Source organism: Monodelphis domestica, chromosome 2, assembly GCF_027887165.1.
Source record: "Monodelphis domestica isolate mMonDom1 chromosome 2, mMonDom1.pri, whole genome shotgun sequence".
NCBI lineage: Eukaryota > Metazoa > Chordata > Mammalia > Didelphimorphia > Didelphidae > Monodelphis > Monodelphis domestica.
This window is the reverse complement of record NC_077228.1, coordinates 297,688,065-297,702,025: the sequence shown is the minus strand read 5'-3', so window position 1 is coordinate 297,702,025 and position 13,961 is coordinate 297,688,065. Positions and strand designations below refer to the sequence as shown.

The 13,961-nt window shown below is 36.3% G+C and overlaps 1 protein-coding gene across 2 annotated transcripts in view; it reads right to left on the bottom strand.

The window, feature by feature from the left end:
• TFAP2D (transcription factor AP-2 delta) overlaps positions 1–13,961 on the bottom strand; it is a 74,665-nt gene that overhangs the window by 10,322 nt on the left and 50,382 nt on the right. For both annotated transcript variants that reach the window (XM_001363736.3, XM_007484077.2), the window contains one exon: positions 12,152–12,265. In XM_001363736.3, coding sequence (XP_001363773.1) covers positions 12,152–12,265 — 114 coding nt within the window. The remainder of the gene's footprint in view (positions 1–12,151; positions 12,266–13,961) is intronic.

Sequence of the window (13,961 nt, the reverse complement as noted above, 5' to 3'; positions counted from 1 at the left end):
GCCCATTCTGTCTATATGACAATACTCTTCCCTTTGCCCCCCCCCCTCCCTACACCTTTTCTCCCACCAAAAAGTCCAGAATCTAAAATCCTATGAGGCCCTTTCTTATTTAATTATTTAATTAGGTCAGTAATACAATTATTTTATTAAATCAGAGAAGAGAAAGGTTAACTTAATCAAAGTTCCTTTCCAGTTACTAGACTATTATTCCCTGACTTGTGAGTTCTGATTTTACAATAAAATAAAGGAGCTTTAAGAAAAAACAGTGAGGAGGGCAGCTAGGTGGCTCAGTGGTTTGAGAGTCAGGCCTAGAGATAGAAGGTCCTAGGTTCAAATCTGGATTCAGATACTTCCTATAAGTCACATAAGTCCCATTGCCTATCCCTTCCCACTCTTCTGCCTTAGAACAATTCACAGTATTGATTCTAAGATGGAAGGTATAGCATTTATTAAAAAAAAAAAAGGAAGAAATAGTTGGTCCCCAAGTTTAGGTCCTATACACAGAATCTCTTCATTGACTCAATCTGATTCTGTGAGGATTATTTCCCTACCAGACACTCCAGTGATCTTTTACTTGCCATATCAAATGGTCAATTTTCAATATTTGTCCTCTGAAGAAAATGATCCATTGCTGACTACCCCCATCTCCTTGATAATCCCTCCTCCAGCATCCTTAATAGTAGCATATTCTACCTGTTCTGTTTGAGTGACTGCTTCTCCTCAGGTTCTTTCATTAGGTAAAATCTTCCTTCTCTTGGCAGTTACTGAGTGTAGTGATTCACTACAACTCTGTCTTTGGCCTATTCCCTAATTATATACCCTGTTTTGGTGATCTCATCCACTTGTTCAACTTCAGTTATTATCTCTATACACTTGACTCATTATCTATAGTTCCACCCCAATCACTTTCCAGAACTCCTGCACTTTCTCCTGTCTGTTTGTTGGACATCTATATTTGAATGTTCCTCCGTAACCTCAAATTCAACACATTTAAAATGGTGCTCATCATTTTTCTGCTCTCAAGTTCCCTGTTTGCTGATTATATCACTAAAGTGTCAGTCAACCAGTCTCACATCTTTGGCGTGACCTCTGACTCTTCTCTTTTCCTTTCACCAACCCCCTTAAACAGCTGTCAAGTCTTACTTATTCCATCCACAACATATAGCTTATAGTTATCTCCTGGTCTGTACTTACATCATGAACACACTAGTTCAGATCCTCATGACCATTTGCCTAGATTATTATAGTGGCTTCCTCACTGATCTTCCTACTTCTAGCCTTGCACCTCCCTAATTCATCTATGATAGAGCTACCAATGCAATCTTCCTAATGCTTCAGTGTCACTGAATTACCCACCTGCTCAAAAACTTTCTGCAGGGGTCTGTACCCAAAGGATAATAATGAAACATACTTGTACAAAAATATTTATAGCCTTGCTCTTTATGGTGGCAAAAAAATTGGAAAATGAGGGGATTCCCTTCAGTTGGGGAATGGCTGAACAAATTGTGGTATATGTTGGTGATGGAATACTATTGTGCTGAAAGGAATAATGAACTGGGGGAATTCCATGTGAACTGAAACAATCTCCAGGAATTGATGCAGAGTGAAAGAAGCAGAAGCAGGAGAACATTGTACACAGAAACTGATACACTGAGGTACAATCGAATGCAATGGACTTCTCTACTAGCAGAAATGCAACCATCCAGGACAATTCTGAGGGACTTATGAGAAAGAACTCTGTCCACATCCAGAGAAAGAACTGTGGGAGTAGAAACCCAGAAGAAAGACATTTCCTTGATAACATGGTTGGATGGGGATATGATCGCAATTCTAAATGATCACTCTATTGCAACTATTAATAATATGGAAATAGGTCTTAATCCATGATACATGTAAAACCCAGTTGAATTGCTCATTGGCTATAGGAGGGGGAAGGGAGGAGAGGAGGGAAAGAATATCATGTAACCATGTGAAAATATTCTAAATTAATTAAACAAATGAATGAATGAATTTTAAAAAAATAATAAAAAATAAAACTGTAAAAAAAACTTTTAGCAGCCATCCATTGCCTACAGTATCAAATTCAAATTCCTCAGTCTGGTTTTCAATGATTTCCAGAATCTGTCTCCACCTATCTTCAGTTTTATTCATTTAATGTCCCCACATGTTTTCTCTGTTCCAGTGAAAACATATTACTAGCTATTCCCTGATCTCATTCTGCCCTTTACCATCCCTGCATATTTGAATAGGACATACAACCTATATCTACATCTCTTGATTCTAATCCTTACATGATCTTTGCAGCTGAGGATTATCTTATTCTCATTTTTTTGGTCTAGATTTCTTCTTTTACTATTTTCACATTCTGCCTTTTATTATTATTTTTATACATCTTATTACTCTAGTAGATTTTAAACTTCCTGAGAGTCATGTTATTTTTCATCTATGCATTATCATAAATACAAAAGTACAAATAAATTGCTTAATGGAGGCACCACTCTAAGACTAGAAATTCAGAAAAAGGTGTCAACCTGCAACCTGTAGAGTTTCCTCATCTTGAAGCTCCCTATTTAAATGAAATCACAGGTCTGACTCCTACCTATATCTCTAATAAATTTTTGTTGCATTGAATTGAATATCTTCTTTTCTTTTTTTACTTTATAGATTAATTTTAACATCTATTTTATACATTTATGGAAAGAAGTCATCATTCATTTTAGGAAAATGGCAAGTAAATTGCAAACCCTAAATAACTTCATAATTGCTAGATTATTATTATTATTATCATCATCATCATCATCATCATTATTTCCTTCAATTGCAGGGACAGTGTAGGAAAACCGCTGTCCTTGTTGATACTTGCAGAATCCCCAAATGCATTTTTTCTTAAGTCCTATATTTTCAGTATGATAATCTACCATCTCTGTTCAGATAATCTATTTCTGGTTATCATTTTTAGAAGATTTTGTCTCCTTAAGATGAAAACATCACTGGTCACAAAGGGAAGAGAGACATACACAGCAGAAACACCTTTACAATGCTTTAGTAAATGAAGAAACAGGAGAGTTTCAATCACTTCTAGAGATACCCAACTCTAACCTACTCATTTTGCAAAGGGAAAAATTGAGGTTCAGAGAGATGTGAGAGTAGAACTGGGTTATAAACCCAGGTCTTTGGACTCAAAAGCCAGTGCTATTTCCCCTAGTTCAAGTATTTTCCTTGATATAATATAGACTCCCTGAGGGCTGGGATAATTTAATTTTTGTCGCATTCTCCAGAATCTAGCACAAAGCCTGGCCAATAGAAGACACTTTAGTAAACTCTTGGAGATTGGGTCTGGCTTTCCAGACTCCCAAGGCAGTATTTGTCCCTCTAAATTACCTCTATATGTACTTTTATTCAAATACAAGGTAGAGGAAATATGAAAATCATGTAAAAGGATTATTAGCCAACTCCATCTCGACTTTATACATTTCATAAAATAAAATTTTCATGTGTCTAGTTATAACAAGGTGTGAAGTATGCCAACATTTTATAGGCTTAAATTTGTAGCCGGGAGTTGGGCAAAACTGCCATCAGATTTAGATGTCTTGAGTTGAAAGACCCTCTTGAGGGCTGACTTCACAAATTGAAACAGTTAAATAGGGGTTACAGTGAGGAGTACCTTATTTTGTATTTTCCCCAGTGCCTCATGCGTCTCATGCATATAACAGTCACTCAATATCCTTGACTTCTTTCCATGCATTCTTATCATATTCTTTGCAAGTGTTAAGATATCATTTTAAAGTGCTTTTTTCTTATTCTTATTGACAAAATATTTTTCTCTTAGATGACACTGGCTATAAGCTTGACTAAAGACAGCTATAATTTTTCACTTTATGGATTTTGGAAATGATCTTATCTTTGTATTTGGATAAAACAATCACTTTAAGGGTTTAAAAAAACAAGAGGAAAGTTTTCCTCAGAGGTCCAAGTTAGGGAGATTCTTATAATATTTGATATTTTATCTCTCTTTCTAAAATTCTGTTTTATTTTTGGGGTCCAGACTTGAATGGGGAACACTTGATTTGAAAACTCCCCCTACCAATTCAACTCAGCACATCATCTCTAACTTATTATCTAAGAATGGAAGTTCTTGGCCTTTTATGCATTATGGACCCCTTTAGTAATCTAGTGAAACTTCTGAATCCCTTTATTGAGTAATGTTTTTAATATGTAAAATAAAATGCAATGGAATGACAAAGGTAACCATTTAAATTGAAATTCAGTTATCTGTTTCTATCTACATATGAATATAGATATTTATCTATAGAAATGCCTATATGTACATCTATAAACATGTCTATATGTACATATACATATATTTGTGTATATATATGTATACATATGTTTATACAGAATATTCCAAAATTCTTAGTGCAGGTATAAGTTACTAAAGCATCACACATATTAATATTAAATAAATATATATAACATATATACATAGTAATATTTGTATATATGTATATAAATCATAGATAGATATACCTATATATATGTTTCTCTATCCCAGTATATATGCATGTATGTGCACATACATATATACACACGTATATCTACGTTCATAGACTATAGGATGAAAATCACTGTGACAAAGTGTTTCTAGAGATAGTGAGAAATTAAAACAATTTGCCCAAACTCACAGGAAGTACCTATAAAGTAAGGTGGGATTTGCATTTGTATTCCTGTCTTCCTGACCCAAGAGTTTCTCCCCATCCCTTTCATTCTTTCTCTCCATAGTGCCCCACTTTCAATATTTTTAAACAGCAAAAAAGGATTCATACTTGGAAATGACCTTTACTTGAAAGAAGATACTAAAGAAGATCCAAGATCTTTATTTCCTACTTATAAATCCTACTTTACTATGTAGTGCCCTGTAAGAAAATTCGAGATTTGTTTTCTCTAGTGAAATTTAAGTTTCACTTTTGACTACTATAGTAAAACTTCATCAGTTTAATAAATTTAACGAATACTGAGTAGACTTTCAGAGCTCTGGTATTTTGGCTAATTTTATAGGCTCAGTTTGAGGGTTGAATGCTAGTCTGGTAAATTGGTCATTTGGTGGTAAAACTTCTAAATCTCTTTCAGTTTTTTGGGGTTTTTTGGATTTAGTCATTGGAAGATTTTCTCTCTCTCTTTCTCTCTCTCTCTCTCTCTCTCTCTCTCTCTCTCTCTCTCTCTCTCTCTCTTTCACCACTCTTATGTCCCAGACTTTTAGGGTGCAATAAGGTTTAAGTTTGGTAGTATTAATAAGGCTATATAGGGCATATAAATAGTCATTATTAGAGAAAAATCTCCTGGAAATTCTCAAGGGCTCAGATGTGGTACTTCACTTTTACATACCCATACTTCTGCACTAATAACACCATTCTTTAAAAAAAAAAAACCATAACATATTGGATTCCAGTTGGGGCAGGAGTTTGTGGGTAAATGGCCCCTGGGGTATAATATAACTGGTTATATGAATGTGGCTTAAAGTCCACTAAAAATGGTCTCTGACCAAACCCAGCCCACTCCTCTAAACTGAGGAGATGGGGATGGGACTAGGGCATGGAGAGGGAAGGTGGTTTTGTGGATGTTTAGGACAACTCTAGAGATTTTCTCTACATCAAATACCCAGAGGGTAGAATTATTTCTGAGTGCTCCTCTGCTCATTCTTGGAAGTCTACTATAAAATTATGAAGCCTGTCAGATTCATATAGAAGTACAGGACAAGTCATTAAGCAATTGGTTAGGAAATACTTAGGAGGGAAGATGAAAATTAACCAGACTACAAATAATAGGAGAATATGAAGCCTCAGATCCAGAAAGTTACATCTTTAAACACCACTGACCCACACTGACTGAGTTACAAGGGTCAATTTAGTTCTTAATGCCATTAAACAATTTTCTAAGAGAATAAATTGAAGAATGGTACATGAATAGTAGGAGTTTGTGGTTGCTGTGGTTTTAATCAGGACTTCTTTATATCCATAGCAAACCACCCATCAAGCATATATTGAGGGGTTAGCTAGATGGCTCAGTGGAGAGAGAGCCAGACCTGGAGACAGGAGGCCCTAGGTTCAATTTGGCCTCAGATTCTTCTTAGCTGTTTAATCCTGGACAAATCACTTAACCCCAGTTTCCTATCCCTTAACTTCTGTCTTAGAACTGATACTTAGTATTGATTCTAAAACAGAAATTAAAGGTTTAAAAAATTTGAAATAGAGGGTTTGAGTGACTAGCCCATGGTCACACAGTTAGTACCTGAGGTCAGATATGAATACAGGGAGATGAATCTTCCTGACTTCAGGACAAGCATTCAATCCACTGTTGCCACCTAGCTGCTTTGTGACTTCAAGCAAATCGTTTATCATCACTGAACCTACATTTCCCAATTGTAGAATGGGAATAATAATGTCCACAGTCCAGAACTTCTAGATTGTTTTTGAAAAATAAATAGTTTAATGTATGCAAAGTGTTTTACAAATTTTAAAGTGCCATAAAAGGTGTCTCAAAGTCTTAGAATAGTTTTAATCTCTAGTAATTTAAAGCTAGTTTTTAAAATACCTTCCAGCTACTACAAGTAGCTTTTAATAGTAGTTTAATAGTAGTTTAGTGGTTAACTACTAAAAATAGTTTTAATCTCTTGTAGTTTAATACTACATTAAGATTTTGGGGGCATTATATAAATGTTCATTTTTGTATTCTTTCTGCCAAGGGAGAGAGAACTAAGTTTAGAACACCCAAGTCTCTTAAGATTAACTCATTTTACTATCTTGATCTGAGCATATATTTGGAAAGAATCTCAGAAGTCATTGAACCTACTGTCTTCATTTTATAGATGAAGAATCTGAGACCTAGAGAAATTTGATGACTTTCTAATGATCACACAGTTAGTGTCAGAGAAAGAATTTGAACTCTGCTCCTTTGACTGCAGTTAGTGTGCTTTCCTCTGTATTACATTGCTTTCTCCCTAAACTGACTTGTTCTGTGCCTCAAATAGAGAAGAGATAATATGAGCCATAATAGTAAGAGCTCACATTTATATAGAACTTTAAAGTTTGCAAAACACTTTACCTATATGATATTATTTGATCTTCAAAATAATTCTGTAAGGTTGAATTCTATTATTATCCTCATTTTTCAGATGAGGAAACTGAGTCTTAGGAAGATCAAGTAATCTGCTCAATGTCAAGCAGCTAGCCAGGGTCTAAGGCAGGATTCAAACCTAGACCTTCCAGGAGCCCAGTCCAACACTGTTCACCTTGTAGTTTCTCAGTCAACTCCTCTGCAGGGGATTGGAGAAAAATGGAGGAAATGGTGGTAGAATAATTGCGATTTTATGAAATTTTCAAATGCTATATCTAGAACATAAAGGCTGTGAGTTCCCCACTGATCAATGTCTGTTTTGTCTTTGATGCCTCAGTGTTCTCTAAAGTGTACTATTGTTTCTGGGAGCCTAGGATGTTTTTCTGCATATTCCAATCCAGTCGGGTTCCTTTTGGGTAGATGTGATTGATCTGCTGCATTTTGTAGAGCAATATGTATTTTTTGACCATGCTCAGCAAATTATAAATAATGAATATCTGCTTCTTGTCATTTTGATTGAGATAAGCAGCTTTTTGTGTTATCTATGGATCATCAGGGGTTCACTGTGATACATGTTATTTCCATTAGCACCCTGTGATGGCAACTGGCATGCCCAACTGGAAGTAATATTGGTGGCTTGTCAGACCCAATCTTTCTTAAACTGTGAAACCACAGGGTAGAGTGATCTATGCTCTGGATTTGAAACAGAATATATGGGTTGTTATACTGGCAATGCTACTTACTAGCTACATGGAAGAAGGGACAGAAGGAAACAAATATTTATTAAATACCTATTTTATACCAGGCTAAATGCTTTACAAATACAGTCTAATTTTATCCTTTCAAAGACTCTGTGAGAAGGGTAGCTAGGTGACACAATGAAGAGAGCACCAGGCTTGGAGTTGGGAAGAACTGGGTTCAAGTCTGGCCTTAGAGACTTTCAAGCTGTGTGACCCTGAACAAATCACTTAACTGTTTGCCTAGTCCTTGTCCTTCTGTCTTAGAGTTGTTTTTATGACAGAAAGGATTTAAAAAAACACCCTGTGAGTTAAGCACTATTATTATCTCCTTTTTCCAGTTAAGGAAACTGAGGCAGGCAGAAGTTAAGTAACTCACCCAGGGGAGTACAGCTAGTAACTGTCAAGGTCATATTTGAAGTCAGACCCAGTGCTCTATCCCCTGTACCACATCACTGCATGGCTAGGAAGTGTTTGAGACTGAATTTGAATTCAGGTTTTCCTGACTCCAGGCTCAGCCCTCTATCCACTGTACTCCTTAGTTTCTCTCTGCCTAAATTATTAGCAACATGCAAGCATCAGAACATTTCGTTGTTATACTACTACTCAAAATAGAAACAATTTCAGTGCTAAAGTTTTTTAAAGCATAAAATTGTCCTTAAAACAAAGGCATTTGTTCATTGGGATATCTCATAGCAACTGGGAATCCAGGAATGCCATGAGGGGTTGGGGGACAGTCCTATAATTTCACTGGTAAAAAAGTCCCCCAGATGAGCTGATTCCCTCTATTAAAGATTAGTGTCAAAAGCTCTGGCCAACACCCATAATCCTAGCTGCTAGATCCTGCCTGGTAGATTTCTTGAACCTTAAAGAGTTCTGAACTGCAGGTCACCATGCCAATTGAAGCCTTGGCATTAGATTTGGCATTAATAAGATGAGTCCCTAATATGGCATAATTGCACATGTGTAATCTATATAAAATTGCTTGCCTTCTCAAGGAGGGGGGAGGGAGAGAATTTGGAACTCAAAAATTTTTAAATGTTAAAAATTGTTTTATATATATCTTTAGTTAGGAACATGGAAAAAAAATATGATGGGCCTCTGGGAGGACTGGAGCAAGGGGTTGTGGGTACCAGGTTGCCTAAGGAAGGATGAACCTGCCCAGTTCAGATGGAGCAAGTCAACGCTTCTCTACTGATCAGAGGAGGTCAGTTCTTATGAGTAACCTCTGAACTTCCAGCCTGGGTGAGAAAGAAAGACTCAACCAGTATTTTAAAAAAAAAATTAAAATTGAAAGGAAGAAGCCTCTGCAACATAGTCTTAAAAAGTTGCCTGGGGGCACTGAGGTTAAGTGAATCCCTCAGATTCACAGAGCCAGAATATGACCGAAGCAGAATTTGATTAGCTCTCTATCCTTTGTACCACGCTGATTTTTTTTATTAGAGTATTTCTAAGGAGAAATATAATAATATTACATAAGGACAAGAATGAAATATCCATTTCTTTTTAACACATCACTAGTTCAGTCGTGTTTGTCTGTTTCTGACCCCTTTGGGGGTTTTCTTGGCAAAGATACTGAAGTGGTTTGCCATTTCCTTCTTCAGCTTATTTTACAGATGAAGAAACTGAGGCAAACAGGGTTAAGTGATTTGTCCAGGGTCATACAGCTGGCAAGTGTCTGAGGCCAATTTGAACACATGAAGATGAGACCTGATTCCAGGCACAGAGCTCCATCCACTGCTTCACCTAGACACCTCAACAGACCTCTAGGTTGGGTCTACACTGAACAACCTGCTGTTGGGTTTATCCAATCAGTTATTTTTCTAAGTGCTCCCTAATTCAATCTTTTAAATTGTTGCTAACTGTCTAATGATAGCATTTAAGCACAAATGACTGAAGGAACTTCTTCTGGCTAGCAGGGACAAACATATGACATATGGCTTCCAAAATCTGTAATGCTCAGAGGGGTCATGTTGTATGCATGATTTCCACAACTTAATTTCAAAATTCCCCCAGCAGACTTTTGAACTGGAATTTGTCTATTATAATGTGTAAAATGTCTATTATGAATATGCAAGCAAAATGTGGGTGCACCTTGAATTTCAACATTAGCTTATCAGTTCTAACCTAAATATAAACTGTCAATGGTGCTCAGGGAGGGGTAGTATCTCTGGTATGGAGGGCTTGTTGTGCCCTCTTAGGGCAGCTCTCCAGCCTCTGACCCCCACCTGACACCCAGCTCTCACTTGTGGCTCCCAGTAGCTGCTAGCATGTGGCAGTGGCCACACCCCGGACAACGGCTTCGACAGGCCGGCCAAACCTTGTGAGGGTAGCCATCAGGTCATTGTTGACCCCTGGTGAACCAGGGCTTTGTTCACCCAGCATGTGAAGACTGCTTCGGCGGAACAGACGGAAGAAACCAACAAGAAGGTTCAACGGCTGAGATGGCGACGCAGCAAAGCACTGTGGAGTGCTCAGGGCGTGTTGGAGCACAAAAGACAACACGGCCATCCAATGCAGCTGAGGAAGTCTCCAGGTGTAACGACTTTTTGTGCCACTGGACCCAGGCTTCCAATGCAGAGAGAGTGGGACTGTCTCTGTGCATCGACTTTTCCACTTAACTCTCTTTCATGCACAAGTGTCTTTGTGCACACTCATCTATACACCATAGATGAAAATGCACAAAGACAATTGTCATCCTCGGATACCGAGAGACTACCACTATAATTAGATGTGGCCCCATTAGCTATGCCAACATCACCACAATGAATTGGGCAATTGAGACAGAATTAGCTTCCTAGTTAAGAGTTCCTGGATTCAAATCCTGGTGTTGCTGCTTATTAGTGGTATGTTTCTTCCACAAGATATTTAACTTTTCTGGGCCTCAGTTTTCTCAATTATAAAATGAGGAGGTTGGACTAGCTTTCCTCAAGCTCTTAGTTTACAATTTTATACTTATTTCTGCTATTTATCCTATTAGTTATCAGAGGCAACATTCGGTGTTGGTTTCTTCTCTTGGTTCCCTGACAGATTTTTAAAAATAATTTTCATCCCTGGGACAAAATTTCACAATCTATTAAATCTACTGAGAATCATTATCAGCACAATGGAAAATAATAATAATAGTTCTAGTTTGTTTATGTAATATAGTACTTTAAGGACGTCACTGTACTTCCTTCACAAGTCTGGTAAGTAGCAAAAGCACCATTATCTCCATTTATAAATGTGGAAAAGGAAACTCAGACAGGGTAAATGAATTATGTAAAGTCACAGAATTAGTAAGTGGGAAAGCTGAGCTTGAACTCAGGACTCCTGAAATCAATCCTGGTGCTCTTTCCTGAAATCATATTACCTCTTATGGAAGATCCTAACATATTGCACCATCCCTGTATAACATATATGAGGAAACCGTGTCCTCATATCTTTCTCATTTTACAAAATAGGATATACTGCTCACCTACTGCTTAGGTTACTAAGTGGAATGGAAAGCTCTCCTGACAAAATGTGTTACGAGTCTTCACTACTAATTTTTGTTGTTGTTGTTGTTCAGTCATTTTTTAGTCATATCACCCATTGTCTGTTAGACTGGAACATGTCTAAATTGATCAATGGGGAAAGAGGGAGAATTCTATTTTATTATTCCATATGAATTTTAACAGAAAGAAATTTAAAATCTTTCAATAAACCATTTCGAGATCTATAAAGTCTAAATGCCAGGAAATCCTTTTTGATGTCTAAGCTAATATTCTCATGCATCAGTTGCCTCAGACTCATGATACATGAATGAATTTTGTCTTTTTGTGACCATACCATTGGGTAACAATAATGAAAGTATTCTTGAAGTCAGTCTTAAAAATCCTGTAAGACTGTGACTTAACTTAAGTCAGAGTAGTCCTCTGTTTCTTCATTCCTCAACAACAAAAATAAATGGAGAGTCTGTTCAATGATCTGAGAATATGAATAGAAAGGTGCTAAGTGCTATTTTGAATTTTTTCCATTAACTTTCACGGACATCAACAACTATACTAAAGTCCAGAATGTAATGATTTTCATTTTTTCATCTAAAAATATTATTAGTTATGCTTCCAATTTGGTCTTGGGCAATTGGATTTTTTAATGTAGGCATCATGTTAAAAACAAGTGGTATACCCAAAAACAAAGTACTTAGTAAAATGGAATTATCTGATTTTATCACCAATAGTAGAAGATGGGTGAGTAAGAAGCAATTAATTTAGAAGGATGCCTATAGGCTATCTAATTGTACCAACATTGTTACCCCAATGGAAAAGAGAATAAGACCATACCTGAAGTGTGTTAAATGTCTCTGGATATCGAGGTCTAATATTGGAGTAGGTCTGGATGATCCAAGTGGTGATCTATCTTGGCTCAAAAGGTCCTGGAATTCTTTACAAATTTGTCTAAACCAAAAAAGAATAAGAATTGGAAATTAAATGCCAACAAAAGGTTTCAGTTTAGTTGTCTGAGCCCAAGTGATTTAGCTATTCACATGGACATCAGATAAACTCTAGAAATTCTTTTATTTTAATATATATGCTATCACATATTGCTCAGTAGAATAGTGACTATACAATTTGGCTTCTGTAGTAGGTGAAAAACTAATTCCATTCCCCCCCCAAAAAAAACCATATAAATATTGACATCTAATCCACAACAAATCTAGACTTATTCTTTAGACTCATGGTTGATTTGATTTTTGGCTGTAGTCATGATTGAGTCTAGAACATTACCAGACTTTATCACCAAAATACTTGGAGATTACTAAAACATATGGATTTGTGAATTGTGAATAATGTTGACATAACTATGGCCATCATGGTACAGAGTGAAAGACAGTTGAAGAATAGCACAAATTACTCTATTTATAGAAATTACTGTGTATTAAACATCATTATAAAGTAAAATATTATTTATGTATCAAATTGCTAATCAGTTATTAAGCAACATTAATGCAAATATTTTCTTATGAGACTAAAAAAAAAGAGCCTAGGGGGCATCTGGGTGACTCAGTGGATTGAGAGCCAGGCCTAGAGATGGGAGGTCATAGATTCAAATCTGGACTCAGACACTTCCTAGTTGGGTGACCTTGGGCAAGTCACTTAACCCCCATTGCTTAGCCTTTATGGCACTTCTGCCTTGGAACCAATACACAGTATTGATTCTAAAATGGAAGGTAAGGGTTTTAAAAAAATAAGCCAAGTTTCTCTAAAGCTGACATTCCCTTGAAGGACTTTTGAGATGTACTTTATAGATAAAGATCCTGGACATAATCAACATCTTTGCATACCATAATCAATGAGAGCATTTAAATTTGGGGCAATCTCACAAAATTTTCACCATACTTCCCTTGTTGTGGGCAAGGGGTGATAAATACAGAGAAGAAGTGAGATATTTTCCTTAAAATTTTTCTCCTTCCCAAATGGCTGGTTAGCATACTATATTTTCATTTCCAAATTCATGTTTCCTGGAACTGAAGGTAGTTTTTTTTTTCCTGATAAATCTCAATCTTAAATTAAGCCCCTACTCTGTTCTTAAGTGGAACTTAAGATGTAACATTTTGATATATTATAGAGATTGAAAGGGTTTTTTTTCCCAGGTGTTTTGTACATGTAAATTCAGCAAGCTAAATAATTATTGCAAGGCTTTTCACTTTTGGACAATAAGAAATTAGCCTTCAAGCAACAGAGGACTATTGTGAAAATGAAAAGCCTAATCTAAAATCCTTATACTATCATGTTTGAGGCAATTAGTGCAAACTACCAGATGACAATGTCTCACTCTTGACATTGGTCAGTGTGGGAAAGGCAAATAGACATTTTATAAACTATTAATACAAACCTTCAGACAAATTCTTTTGTTTTTATCTTCAAGCTTTGTTTTAAGTTCACATTTATTGCCTTCAGATCTCAAGGTGTTATACAAAGGGAATTTTTTTGGGGGAAAACACATAAAAAGATAAATCCAATTGATAACTCTACAGAGACTAAAAAATGTGTCCATGATACACAAGAAGGTAGAATGGGTTAAGGGTGAGAATTTACCACTTTTGATGCTTTATTTTGATACTCAACTCATTGAAATTTCTTTCCTTGACTA